Source organism: Girardinichthys multiradiatus, chromosome 10 (genome assembly GCF_021462225.1).
Source record: "Girardinichthys multiradiatus isolate DD_20200921_A chromosome 10, DD_fGirMul_XY1, whole genome shotgun sequence".
Classification (NCBI taxonomy): Eukaryota; Metazoa; Chordata; class Actinopteri; order Cyprinodontiformes; family Goodeidae; genus Girardinichthys; species Girardinichthys multiradiatus.
In genome coordinates, this window is record NC_061803.1 from 13,359,054 (window position 1) to 13,379,956 (window position 20,903).

Below are 20,903 nucleotides of genomic sequence, written 5' to 3' on the forward strand. Positions count from 1 at the left end.
TTTTAAATGCAGTGGACACAGAGATGGACAACAAGAGGGAATAAAAGAAGAAAGAAAGGGAGAGAGGTGGGGCGAAAAGTTAAAATGTAAACAGAAGAATAAAGAGAATACAAGATAATACCCTAGAAGTCTACTTCTACACTTGCAGAATGAGAGAGAGAAAAAAAGGAAAAACCACAGGGACAAACAATGAACGCATATATAACAACGTTACTGAAACGTACACAGTATTAATTAATACATGACGTATTTAGTGGCAACCGCAGCTCAATATAGAGTATATCTGTGTATCTGTAAAAACCTGAATTCAAACACCTGTGGCTGTATGTGTAAGCGTGCTTGTGTATATAAGGTTTCTCCATGAGAATATTCAATAGCGGAGCCACAGAGTTACCCCCCAGGACCCGAGGCAGACATGGAGGAGATCGGAGCTACAGACATCCAAAGGCCCCACAGAGAAGAGCAAAGGAGTGTCCTGGGGGAACCACCCAGCCACCACAGCGTAGAGGCCCCATGGAGCTTCAGCAACGAGCCCACAGTCCCCGCCAGCAGCTCTTACAATGGAGCACATCCAGTCATGGATCCAGACCCGAGACCCAAGGGCACACCGTCTCCAAGCATAGACCCAACAGAGCCAGGGGGCCCAGGCCCCGCCAAGCAGCCTCTGGGAGTGAGCCTGCACATACCTGATCACCCAGCTCTGGATACTGAGAACCAATAATGCACCGACAGCCACCGGCAGGGAGCATGACGGGGGTAAATTGGCCCACATTTGATGGGGGGCCTAAGATTATCCGGGAGAGGGAGCGGCCCAAAACCCAACCTGACAGAAAAACAAGCACACACAATCACAATAACACATTGCCACTCTCATGTGTACACATCCGAAACCCTCACACCCAAAGTAAAGACACAAAAATAGACGCCATACACTCACTAGCACTTCCTTACACACATACATTGTCCCAGATCCAGGTACCGATACCCTGGAGGGGCAACCAGTCCTTAGACATTGGAGGTGGTCCTCTTCATTCCGGGGTGCTGCTGCAAAGTTAGCACCTTGATTCAACCAACCGTCCACTGCTTGCTCAGGATGAGGGCTGCTGCACAGTCGCTGATTTGATGCAATTTTTTAGCTGTGTACTCTTTACATTTATTATTTGTTTATCTTTTTTTCTAGTCAATACCTGGTTTATTTCTTCAGTTCTATTATTTTAAAGTGTAAGTACATTTAATAATTTTCTGTACATGTTTTGTCTGTTTATATTGCACAGAAAGGTTCTTAATAATCTGTCATTTGGCATTTTAGAATAAAAATCCGTTGTGATGCTAAATTATTTCATTAAGAGAAAGTTTCTTTTACATTTCTCTTTGGCCTAAATAGTGTTATTACGCTGAAAGGACTGAGGACATCCACGAAAAATACTTTTTCCCTTTAAAACAAAAGTTCAGTGCTCCAAAGGAATCACCTGTCAAGACTAAACTAGCGTTAAACCTTTAATCCCGGTGGAAAGTACCTGTCTTATAATTATATATAAATATTACCTTGAATATTAATCGAGAAATTTCCGAAAACAAATTATATAGCATTTTATAGCGAAAGGTACTCAACGGAAGTACAGAAAGTTACGTAATCTGGACGATTTGACCCTTTGTTTCCAGAGTGACAGCCGGTGTTACCCGGTAGTTAAACAGCCGTTATGCTTTAACAGGTAACCATGCCGGGTGTCATAAAGGTGGGACCTTTGTTGTAAACTGCGTAGATGACTGAATAAACCGATACCAGTCCGTCCAGTTCCTGCCATCAACGCACAGTTAGCCTCCTGGGTCATCATGTGGGTCTTCGGTTACGGATCCTTGATTTGGAAAGTGGACTTCCCGTTCGAGGAGAAGAGAGTCGGTTACATAAAGGGCTTCAGCCGCCGGTTCTGGCAGGGCAGCACCGACCACCGCGGAGTACCGGGGAAGGTGGGTGAAATCAAAAAGCTTGGGGGCTTCTGTCTACCACCGATGCTGAAGTTAGCTTCCCTAAGAGCTAATCCACCTCTTCTAAGAACTATGCACCTTTGATGAGCTCCAACTAAAAAATCTAAAATACTTAGACGGGGCTAACCTGGTATGAAGTAGTCTACTGGTTATAAAGTACTTAAAACCAAACTGACAGCACAAAAAATATTAGATCATCTTGGATCAGGGGTCCTTAATTTAATTTTGGCTTGAAAATTTGCTCGAGGAAAGGTGCCACAGTTAAAATAATAGGTATGCCAGCAAAAATGTTCAAAACAGTTTTAAATAAAAACTTTCTTTTTTTCTTTTGCCTTAGTAAGAGCATTAAAAGTACTTTCAGATACCAAAATCAGTAGTGTGTTACAAATTTATATTTTTACAGCATTTTAAAAGCTGATGCAGTATGTCCAGATACTGTACTGTTTATATGGGAATTTATATATATGCTGTATTTTGGTGTTTTTATTATATTATTTATTGTATTATAAGCGTAGCTAAAGTACTGTATAATGATCATGTAATTTCAATATTGCAGTGTATTGTTGACAAGAAAAAAACCTAACTAGGGATATGATTGCAAATTAGCTTTTGTCTTGAAATCATGCATGCAATGAATCTATAATATGTTCATTTATGTTGTTAGTGGTCTGATTGCACTTTTTTAGCCAATGCCATACAACGTTCAACAAACGATCATTGATATGTTTTTTCTGAATAAATGTCAATTATTTGACTTGTTGAACCCTTTATTCAGCAAAATGTCTTTTTTTTTTGTTACTGTAAAATATATTTTTATCATCAAAACAGTAACAGGGGATATTTTCTCTTGAAACATAGCAACATTCAACTTGTGTTCCTTTTTTAGCATGAAATCCTCCAGTATAATTGTGAGCTAAGATATAATTTACAATTTCTGATTGGAAAATCAGTCAAGGTTGGACCATTCTAGGTCCTTTAGACCCTTACATTAGCTAATTTAGCATATGCTCTTCTATCAGTCGGTTATTATTTACCTAAGCTCTGTTTGGATGATAAGAGAAATTCTGCTGTCTTTAGTATTGTTAAACAAAGTTTTGTAATGTTTAAAACTTCAGCAATAAGTTGATGCCCCTAACAGGAGTGAATAAAAAAGTGAATAACTAAAATATTCTTGGCATGTTTATCTATCAAATCAAATTCTCAATTCTATTAGCGTACGTTTATGAGTCTATATTCAGAGTAGAACCATTCTAGGTGCGTTAGATTTTTAAACTAGAGCTGATTAAAGTTAGTCTAGAGTTCCTAAAAAACTGTGTAACAATCTGTTAGTTAAGAGCCAAAGCAGAAATCAACTTCAGATTTTTTACAACAAATACGTTTTAAAGTTAGAGGGTGAAAAAAATTATGTAACCTTATAATTAGTTCAAATGTCAGCGTGGGATTGTCTGTAAATGTCAAATTAAAATATCTTGACATTACTACAAACATTTAAAACAAAAATAATTTAATATAGTTCAGGACCGCTGAACAGACAGCCATCAACCTTCCACCTTAATAAGATGCATCTGTCTGTAAAATATACAATTTATATTTATCCATAAGGCAGACAAATAACAGCTCATGTCAAAGGTACGTTATCTCCATTTTACATAACCAGCTGACTTGTCCGTACCCGACGCCATCTAATGCCAGATCATGATGACTTGCTTCTTTTGTAGACGTTGAGAAAACTCTATAGCCGTCTTATTTTCATTCATTTTGTGTTGTTGACATTTGCACAAAAAACACCGTCCAAATGCAGCAGAATAAAAAAACAAAAGAAAATCTGCAGAAAAGTTCTCTAAAAAAAACCTCACCTGAAATAACAGTAAACAAACATATAACTCAGGAAAGTAAATAAAAAAAAATCATGCAAACTTAGGGTTCATCAAACAAATTGAAACTTGAATAGCATTTGAAAGCGTGTCTAAGGGAAAGTAGTTATAAAAGTGAGGACAGATAACATGTTAAATATTAGGTAATTCATTACACATGGACACAATTATACAACCTTCTTGAGAAGGTATGATTGGCTTAAAACAAATATAAGGAATCTAAATCTAAATTGCTTTGATGGAAGTTGAATATCAGTGTGAAAATCCCTTTTTAAAAGTTAACCTAAGAAAATATATTGTCATGTCATTTATTTATGCATTTTTCCAACATTAAACGGTATTAACTTAATTTCTTGTTGAAATGGAGCCATTTGCTTTCTGTGGTACAGGGAGGCCTACAGTGTTGCAGCCAGCAAACTTAATTTTCTGGCTTTTTGTTTGACATAGTAAAATCAATCCACTTTATAGCAAACAGTCAACACAGTTTCAAGGAAAGGAAAAAGAGGCTCGGTAAAATATCCAAAACGCTTATTATGTTGACCTAATGGTAATATGTTAGGTTTGTTTAAGCGATAACATTTTTTTTTAAGTGGGGTTCTGTTAAGAGAAAATGATTAGTTAGTATCTTACCTGCAGTTTATAACTTACAATAGGTACAAGCAGATTACTCGTGTCAAGGTACAGGGTGCATCTCAATGTATTAGATTATAAAAATGATTTTATTCTGTAATTCAGTTTAGAAAGTGACAATGTATTATTATATTCATTTATTACGCAAAGAGTTAGATATTTCAAGCATTTATCTGTGTCCATTTTATGATTATGGCTTCTAGATAATGAAAACCCAAAATTCAGTGTCAGAAAATGTGAATATTGCAGATGACTAATAAAAACAATACTCTTTTTTTTTTTTTTCCTCCTGGTGATTGTGTGCCTTCTTATAACACACTTTTTTTTTTCCACTCAACTTTCCATTTGAATACTTCGACACAGTGAACAGGCTGCTTCGTTGGCAGTGACCTTTTGTGGCTTGCCCTTTTTCTATAGGATATCAACTGCTGCCTGCTGGTCTATTGTCAAGCCAGCAGCCGTGTCCATTATTGTGTAGGCCATAACATAATATATCTGTTTTTAAAGTCCTTTTTTACTAGTCTTAATATTCAAAATTTTCTGAGAAACTTAATTTTAAATTTCCATTAGCTGTAAGCCGCAATCATCACTCTCTGTATAAGTAATCGATATAATATATTGAGTTTTGAATTGAAATACTGAAGTAAATTACGTCTTCGATGGCGTTCCTATTTACTGAGGTGTATCTTTAGTCATTGGTTGGAGGTATGGCATCTCAGAGTGTCTGAATCTCTCAATGGGTTTTCTTTCCAGCCTGGTCGTGTTGTTACTCTGGTCGAGGATCCCGAGGTGAGTAATAACCAGTTCTAAACATGTGAAACAACGTCTCACTATGCCAGTTTTTTATTATTGGAAATGAATTTGTCAAGTGTGGATTTTATAGCATACATTTTTTGTGTACAGGTCCTTCTCAAAATATTAGCATATTGTGATAAAGTTCATTATTTTCCATAATGTCATGATGAAAATTTAACATTCATATATTTTAGATTCATTGCACATTAACTGAAATATTTCAGGTCTTTTATTGTCTTAATACAGATGATTTTGGCATACAGCTCATGAAAACCCAAAATTCCTATCTCACAAAATTAGCATATCATTAAAAGGGTCTCTAAACGAGCTATGAACCAAATCATCTGAATCAACGAGTTAACTCTAAACACCTGCAAAAGATTCCTGAGGCCTTTAAAACTCCCAGCCTGGTTCATCACTCAAAACCCCAATCATGGGTAAGACTGCCGACCTGACTGCTGTCCAGAAGGCCACTATTGACACCCTCAAGCAAGAGGGTAAGACACAGAAAGAAATTTCTGAACAAATAGGCTGTTCCCAGAGTGCTGTATCAAGGCACCTCAGTGGGAAGTCTGTGGGAAGGAAAAAGTGTGGCAGAAAACGCTGCACAACGAGAAGAGGTGACCAGACCCTGAGGAAGATTGTGGAGAAGGGCTGATTCCAGACCTTGGGGGACCTGCGGAAGCAGTGGACCGAGTCTGGAGTAGAAACATCCAGAGCCACCGTGCACAGGCGTGTGCAGGAAATGGGCTACAGGTGCCGCATTCCCCAGGTCAAGCCACTTTTGAACCAGAAACAGCGGCAGAAGCGCCTGACCTGGGCTACAGAGAAGCAGCACTGGACTGTTGCTCAGTGGTCCAAAGTACTTTTTTCGTATGAAAGCAAATTCTGCATGTCATTCGGAAATCAAGGTGCCAGAGTCTGGAGGAAGACTGGGGAGAAGGAAATGCCAAAATGTCAGAAGTCCAGTGTCAAGTACCCACAGTCAGTGATGGTCTGGGGTGCCATGTCAGCTGCTGGTGTTGGTCCACTGTGTTTTATCAAGGGCAGGGTCAATGCAGCTAGCTATCAGGAGATTTTGGAGCACTTCATGCTTCCATCTGCTGAAAAGCTTTATGGAGATGAAGATTTCATTTTTCAGCACGACCTGGCACCTGCTCACAGTGCCAAAACCACTGGTAAATGGTTTACTGACCATGGTATCACTGTGCTCAATTGGCCTGCCAACTCTCCTGACCTGAACCCCATAGAGAATCTGTGGGATATTGTGAAGAGAACGTTGAGAGACTCAAGTCCCAACACTCTGGATGAGCTAAAGGCCGCTATCGAAGCATCCTGGGCCTCCATAAGACCTCAGCAGTGCCACAGGCTGATTGCCTCCATGCCACGCCGCATTGAAGCAGTCATTTCTGCAAAAGGATTCCCGACCAAGTATTGAGTGCATAACTGTACATGATTATTTGAAGGTTGACGTTTTTTGTATTAAAAACACTTTTCTTTTATTGGTCGGATGAAATATGCTAATTTTGTGAGATAGGAATTTTGGGTTTTCATGAGCTGTATGCCAAAATCATCTGTATTAAGACAATAAAAGACCTGAAATATTTCAGTTAGTGTGCAATGAATCTAAAATATATGAATGTTAAATTTTCATCATGACATTATGGAAAATAATTAACTTTATCACAATATGCTAATATTTTGAGAATGACCTGTATATCACTTTTGGATCTGAAATGAGTATTAATGTTTTTTATGTAAAGTGTTAGACAACTAAAGATTTCATAACTTTCTGTGGAGACATTATAAGGCTGCTGTTTCTCACCAGAATAAGTCAACCACACCTGCCCCGTCTTCTTTCTCATCTCTTCTGCAGGGGTGCGTTTGGGGCGTTGCCTACAAGCTGCCGACGGGGCAGGAGCAGGAAGTGAAGCGCTACCTCGACTACCGCGAAAAAGGCGGCTATCAGGTCATCACAGTGACCTTCTACCCCCGTCCTCAGTCCAACCACTTGCCAAGCCCGACGTTGCTCTACATCGGCAACGAGGGCAATCCCAACTACCTCGGTCCTGCGCCCTTGGACGAGATAGCCAACCAGATCCTGAACTCCACTGGTCCGAGTGGGAAAAACACGGAGTACCTGTTCCAGCTGGCTGACGCAGTGAGGACTACCATGCCTGAAGACCCAGACAGACATCTGTTTTCTCTTGAAGCAATAGTGAGAGAAAGGCTACAAAAAGAAAAACAAACACTGAAAATAGATTGTTAAGAATAAATAAAAAACATTTTTATGGGTTATTTATTGAGAAGACCAGATTTGTCAAATATTGATAGGGTTGAGATACACACAAGGGAAATCAATTTAGTTTTGTATATGAAAGAAAAGTTAATCTGAAAAGGATTGCACTAAGGTGTTTTATTACCAAAAAACACATTGCACAGAAAATGTGTTATACATTATTTGATGTCAGTCATTTTCTACCGCTTATTCCATAGTGGGTCGCGGGGAAGCTGGTGCCCTTCTCCAGCAGTCTATGGGCGAGAGGCGGGGTACACCCTGGACAGGTCGCCAGTCCATCATAGGGGAACACACAAACAACCATGCATGACTATGAATATTGTAGCTTCACACTGAAGGCATCAAAACTATGAATTAACACATGGAATTATATACTGAACAAAAAAGTGTGAAACAACTGAAAATATGTCTTATATTCTAGGTTCTTCAAAGTAACCACCTTTTGCTTTGATTACTGCTCTGCACACTCTTGGTATTTTGTTGATGAACTTCAAGAGGTAGTCACCTGAAATGGTTTTCCAACAGTCTTGAAGGAGTTCCCAGAGATGCTTAGCACTTGTTGGCCCTTTTGCTTTCACTCTGCGTTCCAGCTCACCCCAAACCATCTCGATTGGGTTCAGGTCCGGTGACTGTGGAGGCCAGGACATCTATATATATATATACAGGTCCTTCTCAAAATATTAGCATATTGTGATAAAGTTAATTATTTTCCATAATGTCATGATGAAAATTTAACATTCATATATTTTAGATTCATTGCACACTAACTGAAATATTTCAGGTCTTTTATTGTCTTAATATGGATGATTTTGGCATACAGCTCATGAAAACCCAAAATTCCTATCTCACAAAATTAGCATATCATTAAAAGGGTCTCTAAACGAGCTATGAACCTAATCATCTGAATCAACGAGTTAACTCTAAACACCTGCAAAAGATTCCTGAGGCCTTTAAAACTCCCAGCCTGGTTCATCACTCAAAACCCCAATCATGGGTAAGACTGCTGACCTGACTGCTGTCCAGAAGGCCACTATTGACACCCTCAAGCAAGAGGGTAAGACACAGAAAGAAATTTCTGAATGAATAGGCTGTTCCCAGAGTGCTGTATCAAGCCACCTCAGTGGGAAGTCTGTGGGAAGGAAAAAGTGTGGCAGAAAACGCTGCACAACAAGAAGAGGTGACCGGACCCTGAAGAAGATTGTGGAGAAGGGCCGATTCCAGACCTTGGGGGACCTGCGGAAGCAGTGGACTGAGTCTGGAGTAGAAACATCCAGAGCCACCGTGCACAGGCGTGTGCAGGAAATGGGCTACAGGTGCCGCATTCCCCAGACCTGGGCTACAGAGAAGCAGCACTGGACTGTTGCTCAGTGGTCCAAAGTACTTTTTTCGGATGAAAGCAAATTCTGCATGTCATTCAGAAATCAAGGTGCCAGAGTCTGGAGGAAGACTGGGGAGAAAGAAATGCCAAAATGCCAGAAGTCCAGTGTCAAGTACCCACAGTCAGTGATGGTCTGGGGTGCCGTGTCAGCTGCTGGTGTTGGTCCACTGTGTTTTATCAAGGACAGGGTCAATGCAGCTAGCTATCAGGAGATTTTGGAGCACTTCATGCTTCCATCTGCTGAAAAGCTTTATGGAGATGATTTAATTTTTCAGCACGACCTGGCACCTGCTCACAGTGCCAAAACCACTGGTAAATGGTTTACTGACCATGGTATCACTGTGCTCAATTGGCCTGCCAACTCTCCTGACCTGAACCCCATAGAGAATCTGTGGGATATTGTGAAGAGAACGTTGAGAGACTCAAGACCCAACACTCTGGATGAGCTAAAGGCCGCTATCGAAGCATCCTGGGCCTCCATAAGACCTCAGCAGTGCCACAGGCTGATTGCCTCCATGCCACGCCGCATTGAAGCAGTCATTTCTGCCAAAGGATTCCCGACCAAGGATTGAGTGCATAATTGTACATGATTATTTGAAGGTTGACGTTTTTTGTATTAAAAACACTTTTCTTTTATTGGTCGGATTAAATATGCTAATTCTGTGAGATAGGAATTTTGGGTTTTCATGAGCTGTATGCCAAAATCATCCGTATTAAGACAATAAAAGACCTGAAATATTTCAGTTAGTGTGCAATGAATCTAAAATATGTGAATGTTAAATTTTCATCATGACATTATGGAAAATAATGAACTTTATCACAATATGCTAATATTTTGAGAAGGACCTGTATATATATATAAAGGGAACACTTAAACAACACAATATAACTCCAATTAAATCAAACTTCTGTGAAATCAAACTGTCCACTTAGGAAGCAACACTGATTGACAATCAATTTCACATCCTGTTGTACAAATGGAATAGAGAACAGGGGGAAATCTTTGGCGATTAGCAAGACACACTCAATAAAGGAGTGGTTCTGCAGGTGGGGACCACAGACCACTTCTCAGTACCTATGCTTTCTGGCTGATGTTTTGGTCACTTTTGAATGTTGGTGGCTCAGGCAGTGCAGCTCATCCAGGATCAATGCTAGCTGTGGCAAGAAGGTTTGCTGTGTCTGTCAGTGTAGTGTCCTAATGCAGGACAATGCTAGACCTCATGTGGCTGGAGTGTGTCAGCAGTTCCTGCAAGATGAAGACATTGAAGCTATGGACTGGCCCGCCCGTTCCCCAGACCTGAATCCGATTGAGCACATCTGGGACATCATGTCTTGCTCCATCCACCAACGTCACGTTGCACCACAGACTGTCCAGGAGTTGGCGTATGCTTTAGTCCAGGTCTGGGAGGAGATCCCTCAGGAGACCATCCGCCGTCTCATCAGGAGCATGTCCAGGCGTTGTAGGGAGGTCATACAGACACATGGAGGCCACACACAATACTGAGCCTCATTTTGACTTGTTTTAAGGACATTACATCAAAGTTGGATCAGCCTGTAGTGTGTTTTTCCACTTTAATTTTGTGTGTGACTCCAAATCCAGGCCTCCATTGGTTAATACATTTGATTTCCATTGATTTTTGTTTTATTTTGTTGTCAGGACATTCAACTTTGTACAGAACCAAGTATTCAATGAGAATACTTCATTCATTCAGATATATATATATAAATCCTTCTCTCTCTCTCTCTCCATATATATATATATCTATATATATATATATATATATCTATATATATATATATATATATATATATATATACAGGGGTTGGACAATGAAACTGAAACACCTGGTTTTAGACCACAATAATTTATTAGTATGGTGTAGGGCCTCCTTTTGCGGCCAATACAGCGTCAATTCGTCTTGGGAATGACATATACAAGTCCTGCACAGTGGTCAGAGGGATTTTAAGCCATTCTTCTTGCAGGATAGTGGCCAGGTCACTACGTGATACTGGTGGAGGAAAACGTTTCCTGACTCGCTCCTCCAAAACACCCCAAAGTGGCTCAATAATATTTAGATCTGGTGACTGTGCAGGCCATGGGAGATGTTCAACTTCACTTTCATGTTCATCAAACCAATCTTTCACCAGTCTTGCTGTGTGTATTGGTGCATTGTCATCCTGATCCACGGCACCGCCTTCAGGATACAATGTTTGAACCATTGGATGCACATGGTCCTCAAGAATGGTTCGGTAGTCCTTGGCAGTGACGCGCCCATCTAGCACAAGTATTGGGCCAAGAGAATGCCATGATATAGCAACCCAAACCATCACTGATCCACCCCCATGCTTCACTCTGGGCATGCAACAGTCTGGGTGGTACGCTTCTTTGGGGCTTCTCCACACCGTAACTCTCCCAGATGTGGGGAAAACAGTAAAGGTGGACTCATCAGAAAACAATACATGTTTCACATTGTCCACAGCCCAAGATTTACGCTCCTTGCACCATTGAAACCGACGTTCGGCATTGGCATGAGTGACCAAAGGTTTGGCTATAGCAGCCTGGCCGTGTATATTGACCCTGTGGAGCTCCTGACGGACAGTTCTGGTGGAAACAGGAGAGTGGAGGTGCACATTTAATTCTGCCGTGATTTGGGCAGCCGTGGTTTTATGTTTTTTGGATACAATCCAGGTTAGCACCCGAACATCCCTTTCAGACAGCTTCCTCTTGTGTCCACAGTTAATCCTGTTGGATGTGGTTCATCCTTCTTGGTGGTATGCTGACATTACCCTGGATACCGTGGCTCTTGATACATCACAAAGACTTGCTGTCTTGGTCACAGATGCGCCAGCAAGACGTGCACCAACAATTTGTCCTCTTTTGAACTCTGGTATTTCACCCATAATGTTGTGTGCATTTCAATATTTTGAGCAAAACTGTGCTCTTAACCTGCTAATTGAACCTTCACACTCTGCTCTTACTGGTGCAATGTGCAATCAATGAAGACTGGCTACCAGGCTGGTCCAATTTAGCCATGAAACCTCCCATGAAAGTGACAGGTGTTTCACTTTCATTGTCCAACCCCTCCCTCCCTCCCTCCCTGTCTGTATGTCTGTCTAATCTATCTATCTATCTATATATATATATATATATATATATATATATATATATATATATATATATATATAATATCACAACAATGTCAGTCGATGTCTCCAAAATAAAGTTAAACGTTCCTATCTTAAGTAATTTTGTATTTGTTGGAAAATCAAATCCTTACAGAGGGGTATTCCCCTCCTGCAGGATTTGTGTGTTACTGTAAGCTCTAATCAGCACTGCAGCACATCATGATGGTGAACACCATTAATATTTACAAAGTAAACTCCAGCATGTGAAGATTGCTATGTTTACATGCTAATGTTAGGGCTCAGCTCAAAGCACCGCTGAGACAAATTGTAGGCTTTCAGAGGGGGAGGGCAAGGATGGTTTTGCATTCCCACACACACTTCTCCTTCTTTTTCAAGCACTCGATTACACAAGTATATTTCCGTTGTTATAATGGTGCGTTTCACTTGGTACCTTATCCATAAATCCACTCTTTTTCTCATGCGCTCCATAATAATTTTCCTACTTTCCAACTCAAATCTGGAGCTGATTTGCTGGGACTATTCCATGTGCTGGAGCAAAGGAATGAGTAGAGCAAGAAGAAAATAGATAATTGAAAAACATTTGTTACCGGACTCCTTTCCTTAATTTTTAAAATGTTCTTTATGCTTAATAAAAAAACGAAGTTACTTCCAGTGGCAACAATGTGGATACCAGATGAAGTTCTGAACAGAAACTCTCAGGTACTTATTTTTTGCATGAATGCCATTCTTTGGGTTGTTTAATAATTGTAATTATTTTTTAAATATTTGTTTTCCAGGGAGGCATAATTCAGCACATGACTGCAGTGACTTAAAGAGTTGGGTACACACTAATTAAGCCTGCACAATATATTGAATCACAATCATCATCGCGATAACATTTGCAAAATGGCAATAGCAAAAGACCGCTTGGATGCAAAGCAGTATGTGGCTGGATATAATATCTTAAGTGCCATGCATTCATAAGCATTGCATGTCTAAATTTAGCAGCTGAGATTCTAAGGCTCAAAAAATGGTGGTTAAACTGTAATAAAGGAAGAGAAAGAAGAGTTAGGTAAATGGATGTCGACATTATCGTCTCAATACTTCACTCAAGTATCGCTATGACAAGTTCTCCTGATATCGTGCAGGCCCAATTCTAATCCATACAGTCAAAATTATACATACAGGATCAAAATATGTGTGGACCCCCACAAATTTGTTTTAATGTCTCCTAAAAAGTTGCAGCTAAACCACATAAACCTCTGGCGTACCTCTGCCTAGATGACCACTTTTCTTATGATAACTGGTAGAGATCATTTAAATTAGGAGTATTTCATACATGTTCAGTAGGAGAATTGTCTTGGCTTCCAGAAGCTTAATGCTGGTTTGCTTTATTTATTTCAAAACAATGTTTTTGTGCGCTTGGGATTATTGTCCTGAATAAAATCCCAATTTCCAAGTATCAATCATCTAGTAGTCCTTCTTCCCTATTATTTTAGATATTTTATGCAATTCAGCTGTACAACCGGCAGCGAAACAGCCCCTCACCACGCTTCTAAATGTAGCTCAATCTCAATCTGTCTATTCTGGCAATAACATTTTCATCCAGAAGGTTTTGTCTCGTCCGTGTGGGTGGGCTGTAAGTTTCAGTCGAGCTCAAAGGTCTTGCTTTTGATTTGAAGTTAAATTATTTTGAGGAAACCTCCCTTCATTCTTTTATCAACGTTGTGCAAAGCAGCAGCACCACTGGCAGTAAAACAGTCCCACAGCAAGAGCTTATCATTAAAAGCCTCACTGTGACTCCACCAAAACGTTCCTCTCAGTCTATTTTTTATGTACAACAGTCTTCACCATTTGCAGCGACATTGGTGATCCAGAAATTTCCAATTCATTATAGGCTTGAGCCCAAACATCCAGACTATTTTCCTTCAATCTGAGGGGGATAATTTGTGTTAGCTGGTTGAAACTTGGACTCAGTTGGCTGTTCTGGATTTGAAATGGATAAGTCAATCGGGTGACTCGAACACTTGCCATAAGAGCCAAGTCTGACCAAGGAAACCAGGCAGTTTAAATAAACTCTTCTAATTGTGGTCAAATGTTCAGCTAGAATTATGCCACAGGCTACATGATGGCAACTAAAAACATATATGCCTGCAGGTATGAATTTGACCTCTGGATTTGAGAAGATCCACAGTAACCTCCAACTTGTACACACAGAATTAAAAAAAAATATGTTGTGATATCAGTCCACCCAGAAAAAAAGAACAGTTCAAATAAATCATTAAAAGCTCAGAATATATGAGAAATTCATGCCCATGATGAGTGTACACAAACTTCTAATCAACGCTGAATTTCACTGCATTTATCATGTATTTACACTGACCTCTCCTCACTATCTTCACCTACCAGAGTTCCAGCATTAGCCATCAGCCTCTTCTCTTGCCACCGTATCTCTCACACACATCAAACTCGAACAGCGATACATCAGAAAGAAATCAATGCTCAGAACAAGCGAGTGACAGCTCTATATGCAATCCTCTTTTCCTCTTTAGACACACACAGACAGCTGAAACCAGTAGTTAGTGTTTATTGGCTGCGGCGGCATCTGTACAGTTAGTTTTTCTTTTGGCACAAAGCTAAAAGCTATCCGTGCAAAAGAAAGAAAAGCATTTATGTTTGAGGACTTTGCAAAATATGATGTACATCTACTGAACTTGATATCTTAGTGCATATTCTTATAATAAAACTGTGCTGAATATGAAAACAGCTGTATTTACAACATATGTTATTTGCCAATATAGAGATACCTTTATTTATTATTTCTATTAGTAATAGCGTGAGTCTATTGTTAACAATCATATGAACAGATTAGAACACCATGTGACAAACTGTTTGATTTTCCACCATATTTGGACACATTATTATCAATAAAAAAAGAATTCTAAAAATGTCCAGGAAAACAGTAAATGAAGAACTACCTTCTTTAAAATGTTCTGTAAAATGTATCAAACTAAGAGCCCCCTAAATTCATTCCCACTGAAAATGGCCAAAAATCCCACACAGGCGTTTTAAATCAGATGCAGATGATGAGAACTTAATGACTCAGCACTTTGAGAAAGGTTTGCCCTGTTCAAATTTAACACAACCAATGTGGTGTGCTACCAACAGAGAGTGATAATCATGATGAGTTTAAGACAAATATGAAGGCTATTTTGCCAGATTTTTTAGAATAATGGTCTTTGGACATATTATTTTAAAAGCTACTATGTATCAGATGATGCTTGAGGAAAACTTGAGACCATTTGTAAAGTAATGAAAGCCAAAGCAAACTGGACCCTTCAACATGACATTCCGGTAAATCCATCATGGGCCAAGTGAAAGTCTAGATCTGGATCTCACCAAGATGCTTTGGTATGACCTTAAACTGGGGGAACATGCAGGAAACCCTCCAAACATCTCACAGACCAACTGTCCTCAGACCAATGTCAGAGACTGGTAGTTTGTTACAAGAAGCTTTCCACTGAAATTATGTCTGTCAATGAAGGTAACATTAGTTATCAGGGGGTAGGGTGTCCTAACTTTTTCCTTACCTTTATTTTTTTATTCCAGTTAAATCACTTTCTTATCCAGAGAATATTAAGAGATAAAATTGGACTTCAATATGTGAACTTTTGATAATAAAGACCTGAATATTTTATGGGGTGTCCCAGTTTTTCATGTGACTGTATTTAAATATTTACCTTATACATTTTATTCAGAAAACTCCTGAAAGATGACGATGGGGTGACGATAAAGAAGAAAAGATTTTGAGTCTCTGTGTAGATCAGAGTTGCAAGAGACTGAACACACACCTTTATCTTTCCTGTGGCTTCCTGTGGGGCTGCTCGGCGAGCCAAACAAACTCCATCGAGCAACATGGTAACTGAAAACCATTCTGTCCCCAGCTGCTTTCCGGCTAAAAGGTCAGCAGCGGCACGTGAGGGTCCAGACAGAGATCTCCCCACAATGATGAGCATTTATCATCACTGACTGCATAGACGGAAACTCCCAGCAGGGCTTCAAGGTGGGATTACTTTTCCGTGGTAGCTGACAGCCAGAACATAAGGCAGATGGACGTCTAGGCGTAGTAACAGGGCGACACCAGCAGGTTGGTGAGCACCAGAAGCTGGTCATCGGTGAAGCACTGCCGATGCTCCTGCCAGTTGTCGTGGTGAGTGCGCCTGAACTCTGACATGGTCTTCTTCACTGTCATCTTTAAGACAAAAACGAGGCCATGTTTTCAAATTATTCTGTAAAACTATATCAAAACAATATAGACAGGGTGTGCAAAACATAAATGAAAGCAGAAGAAAACGATTTACAAATAATCTAAATCTACTTTTAACTGCAAAGACAAAATACTGATGCATTACATTTGATTTTGAACACATATTTGTCAGAAAAAGAGGGAAACTTGTATGTTTGCATTGCTTATAATAAAACTAATGTCCTTCAGAAGTCTATGAATACATTTTTGAGTTTAGTGGTCCTTAAAAAGAAAAAAATGTTGGTTTACATCAATTCTACATGGTTAAAAGTCATTTGAAAGTATTTCTATAGCTATTAGTGTTTTTCTTTGGTTACTGCTGAATAATCTCTAAGATCAGTCATACAGAGCAGCTACATTAACCGAAAGATAGAAAAGATTTACATTCTCTCTGTGTACTGATGTTGCTGTTGTTTTACACTTTCCAAAAGAAACTGAATGGGAGACTGTTCTTCTCTGTCTGTGATTTCTTATCTTGAGTCAGAAGTGAACCAGCTTTTTGTGGCAAAAATCCCACAGATGACCCTAAAACGTACTTCACTAAGCCACCAATCCTGCTCTTTACTACAGGCCCTCTGTTCTGCAGCAAATTTAGCACAGAGAACCTTTTGCTGCAGACCTGCTGCTGCTGCAGCTCCTGCAGTGGATGCAGGATGTAGCTTGATGTTGCTGTTCTGAAATAAACAAGAGCTTTTCTGAAAAATGTGTGCATATGTTGCGTCAAAGCCTGTATAAATCATCCACTCTTAACGATGTTCGTACAGAGCTGCAAGCTGGATGATTTTGTCCTCTTTAGCCTGGAGGATAAAACATCCATGGCTTCAATTTGTAATTTCAACTTGTTTCAATCTACAGCGCCTTGCAAAAGTATTCAAACCCCTTGAACTTTTGTTAATTTTGTCACATTGCAATCACAAACTTTATTCTATTTTATTTATAACACAAAATAGTGCGTAATTGTGTAGTGGAAGGACAATAATTAATGTCTTTTTTTTTTAAACAAATAAAAACCGGAAAAGTATGGCCTGCTTTTTGATTCAGGCCCCTTAATCTGACAACCCTAAGGAAAATAGAGAGTACCCCACTGGATTTACATGTCAGCTTATTAGTGAGTAGAGCCCTTCTGTGTTTAATTTAATCTCAGCTGTTCTCAGAGGTTTGTTAAAGAAAATTAGTGAACAAACTGTGTCATGAGGACCAGCGGATGCACCACACAGGTCAGGATTAAAATTGTGGAGGTTTGAAGCAGATTCAGTTCAGTTTATTACCTCTGCCAAGGAGGTTGTTTGTGTCTGCGTTGGTTTGTTTGTCTGCAAAATAACTCAAAAAGTTAGGAAAAGATTTGGATAACATTTTCATATAATGTGCGTATTAGGACAAAGAACTGATGATTAGACTTTGAATGTGATGTGGAGCACCATCTGGATCCAGGACTTTTTTGAACGATTCTTTATCATTGCCGGACCATGGTGAGATAACTTGGAGTGCCCACATGGTTCCTCACTCCGTTAGCAGCTGACAGGCAGTGGCCAAAAGTCATCCTGATTATAGATCATCAGTATATAAACCTGATAGTGGTAAATTACCATATTGGCTTGGTGGAGGTCTGCACTCTGTGAGTACTTCTCAAGTCTAAATAGCACCAGTTCACAACACATCTCGTCTCAAGGCACTTTACAAAAAACGTAAATTCAATCCAACCATGCAGACAGATTCCAATTCAATTATACACATTTCAAATTGATCCTAGTTATCAAACAATGCAGTCTAGTTCAATTATTGAAAAAAAATAAATGGTGGCAGATATTTATAAAAAAATACAAGTTGTCATTTTTCAAAAGTACATTCAACCTTTGCACAATTGACTCTTATTTAGCTAGACTGAGGGCAAGAAAGGCTCTTTAGATTGTAAAGGTTGCAGATCCCTGGTCTATTGCATAAAATACATTGTAGTTTGTAGTTTTAACATGACAAAACATGAAAAATTGCATGAGGTATGGGGCACTTCCATTCTCTGTGTGGTAAAGTCCTGCAATAAAGTGGGACGTTGATAGCAGCTGTTTTTCATGCTTAATTTGTTGTGAGGTATGAAAAAAAGTTAGAGGCACATTTCTGTACCTTGTAAAAGGCTCTAATTATTTTTGATTATACTGCCTACGCTTAGGCCTAATAATGGAGTTCAAAAAACTGAAAAAGACGAGCAAATAAGTATACATTTTCTGTTTAGAGTGCAAAAACAAAGCTGATCTGAAGCAACCTAAAAAATGCAGAGCTGAATCCAAGAGCAGCGGTCGGTTTTTAGCAGCACTTTTTCAACTTGTTTACACTGATAAAAATCTAATGAAGCAACTATCTTTTATTTATGTTAAAATGCCAGATCCAACTTTAAAAAATGCAGGGTAGCAATTATTTAGAGTAAAACAAGTTCTGAGTGAAAAGTCATCTGATTCAACAAGAGCAAAAAACATGACATTAAGCTGTGGATCAGTGAAACTCGAAGATGTTTTCATCATTTAAACATGGAGCATGTTTGTTTAACACTATTGCTCTCAGAGCTCTTAAGAAAAAGAGAAACTCAAACTCAAGGATTGGTAAGTCCGCCTAAATAAACCAGTATATTCATTTAATATTGTGCTTTTTAAAATAATATCCCAGTTTGTTGCATTACAAGATGCATTTTAAATTTATATCTTTTGAGGATTTTTTGCAATGCAATGAAACTCTCTTTGCTCGGAAAAACACATGTTCTACTTTTACCCATTACTTTAAGACTTCATTTTGAGGTAGAGGCATAACTATAGAGATGACAAAAATAACCCTTAAAAAGCTGCAACGGTATCAGAATTTGAATTAGGTCAATAAGAGACACTGATGTTTGTGGTAAACTAAGACCAGTCCTTGCTTAGCAGCAGTTCCTCTGAAAAAACATTGACTCTAGACCTGAAAAAACTGGTGTGTAACGTAGCAAGACCGCAAATGTGTGACATTTTTAACCTTTCATTTTATCCTCAGGTCACTGAGGATATAATCATTTCCAATTCTGCAGCGAAAGAAAGGGTGATTGTATTAAACCACGGTGCACACAGCTCAGGCCATGAGCCTGATAAGAAGCGCAGAAGGTTTCTGTTAAGCCCACAGAAAAGCTGGATAGTTTGTCATTCTGTGATTATTTTTGAGGAAAGAAAAATCAAAGTAGCATTAGAATAGCAAAAGCTACGTATCATTTTCCTGGTCTAAGTTTTCATTTTGTCCGCAGTGCGGCACTCACATCTGCTGTTTAGGAATAAAAAAATTTAAAAGTTGTTGGCGATTCTATAAAAACTGTCAGGTCTTTTAAATTCAACAGATATTTATAAATACTGCTACAACTAGTATTTGTAACTCCTGTTTGCAGCACTGTTTAAACACACCAATCACTTGCCAGTTGGCATTGTAAGGAACATTTATACCCTGATTGTTGTTTAAAACAAAACTTTTATTAAGAATTATGGCAAAAATGAAGGCACTGTTGCATAAGCAATGTGTTGCATAGCAACACATAAGTCCTTTAACAAGACACAGTTGAAATAGGAACTGAAACACTAGGTGTGACTCCTTTTTCAAATAGATGTATTTTTCTGTGGACTTTTGTGCAAGTATCCTGTGTAACAGAATGGTTATTTGTTCTACATATGAATATATACTCCCAGATGCATTTATTGCAAATTCTTCATCATCTACTACTTTGCAACAAAAGAAGCATTAAATTATCCTCACCAGTACGCTGTCTGCTCTGCGGATTACATTGTACGTCTGATTCATGCTTGAAGAAAGGCCAAAGACATAATTTTCTCCTCAATTGGAGAATGAAATTGTATTCTTTCAGTTCTCAGTGCTTTGAGCTTGTTGTTTGTGTAAGGGCGCGCGTGTGCGTGCATACCTCTATAGGCTGCGGGTCGTTGAGATGGTCGCTTAGGTCCATCAGGATCTGCGGCATCCACAGTGGAACGGCGTAGGGGCTCGACAAGATGCACGCACTGAGCCCCAGCACTCCAGCGTGGCGCCGCACCATGTCTGCACACACGCACACACATATGAAAAGTTAAAGCAGGCTTTAGAATTTCAAGGCTCACAATCCCCCTGTGGTACGAAAGAGTAACAGGGCAAGTATTACTGTGATTTCCTCGCTGTGTATTTGTGTGCGTGTTTTATGTGTGTACCCGTAGAGGCCAGCTCTCCTCTGGCCTTGGGGAGGGAAGTCTGACTCAGCGTCTGGAGCTGTGTCTGCAGACTGCAGTCTAGAGGGAAGAACTGGCACTGCAGTAAACCACTCAGGGTGGTGCAGGCCATATCCCTCACCTTCGGGGAAGAAACAGAAAAATGGGAAGAGGAGCACAAGACATGAAGGTAAAAAAAAAAAAAACAGACTATTAAAAATCCAAACCAGTAAATAGAAGGGAAAAATCATGGGGGCAGTGAGGAACTGAAGAAGAGAATTAGGAAGAACTCACTAAATCCTCCTGCCTCCCT

At 39.4% G+C, this 20,903-nt stretch overlaps 2 protein-coding genes across 3 annotated transcripts in view; one reads left to right on the top strand and one right to left on the bottom strand.

Annotated features, from left to right (window-relative positions):
- Nucleotides 1-1,611: 1,611 nt before the first annotated feature.
- Nucleotides 1,612-7,583, top strand: chac2 (ChaC, cation transport regulator homolog 2 (E. coli)). 2 transcript variants are annotated; one of them, XM_047377443.1, is made up of 3 exons: nucleotides 1,632-1,968; nucleotides 5,244-5,279; nucleotides 7,162-7,583. In XM_047377443.1, the coding sequence occupies exons 1-3, from the start codon at nucleotides 1,834-1,836 to the stop codon at nucleotides 7,552-7,554; spliced, it is 564 nt and encodes a 187-aa protein (XP_047233399.1). In that variant the 5' UTR covers nucleotides 1,632-1,833; the 3' UTR covers nucleotides 7,555-7,583. The 2 variants fall into 2 exon arrangements, with proteins under 2 accessions (XP_047233400.1, XP_047233399.1); XM_047377444.1 differs by lacking the exon at nucleotides 5,244-5,279 and having other exon boundaries at nucleotides 1,612-1,968.
- A 7,076-nt stretch (nucleotides 7,584-14,659) lies between these two features.
- Nucleotides 14,660-20,903, bottom strand: part of psme4b (proteasome activator subunit 4b) — a 50,403-nt gene continuing 44,159 nt past the window's right edge. The window contains exons 45-47 of the mRNA XM_047377246.1: nucleotides 20,594-20,732; nucleotides 20,314-20,447; nucleotides 14,660-16,340 (exon numbers count right to left, since the gene is read on the bottom strand). Coding sequence (XP_047233202.1) covers nucleotides 16,206-16,340; nucleotides 20,314-20,447; nucleotides 20,594-20,732 — 408 coding nt within the window. The 3' untranslated portion in view covers nucleotides 14,660-16,205. The remainder of the gene's footprint in view (nucleotides 16,341-20,313; nucleotides 20,448-20,593; nucleotides 20,733-20,903) is intronic.

Bases quoted from the DNA above. Each gene is read 5' to 3' on its own strand.
- chac2 (XM_047377443.1), top strand. From the start codon at position 1,834: ATGTGGGTCTTCGGTTACGGATCCTTGATTTGGAAAGTGGACTTCCCG. The intron at 1,969-5,243 runs GTGGGTGAAATC...TTTTCTTTCCAG, and splicing joins ACCGCGGAGTACCGGGGAAG to CCTGGTCGTGTTGTTACTCT. The intron at 5,280-7,161 runs GTGAGTAATAAC...TCTCTTCTGCAG, and splicing joins CTCTGGTCGAGGATCCCGAG to GGGTGCGTTTGGGGCGTTGC.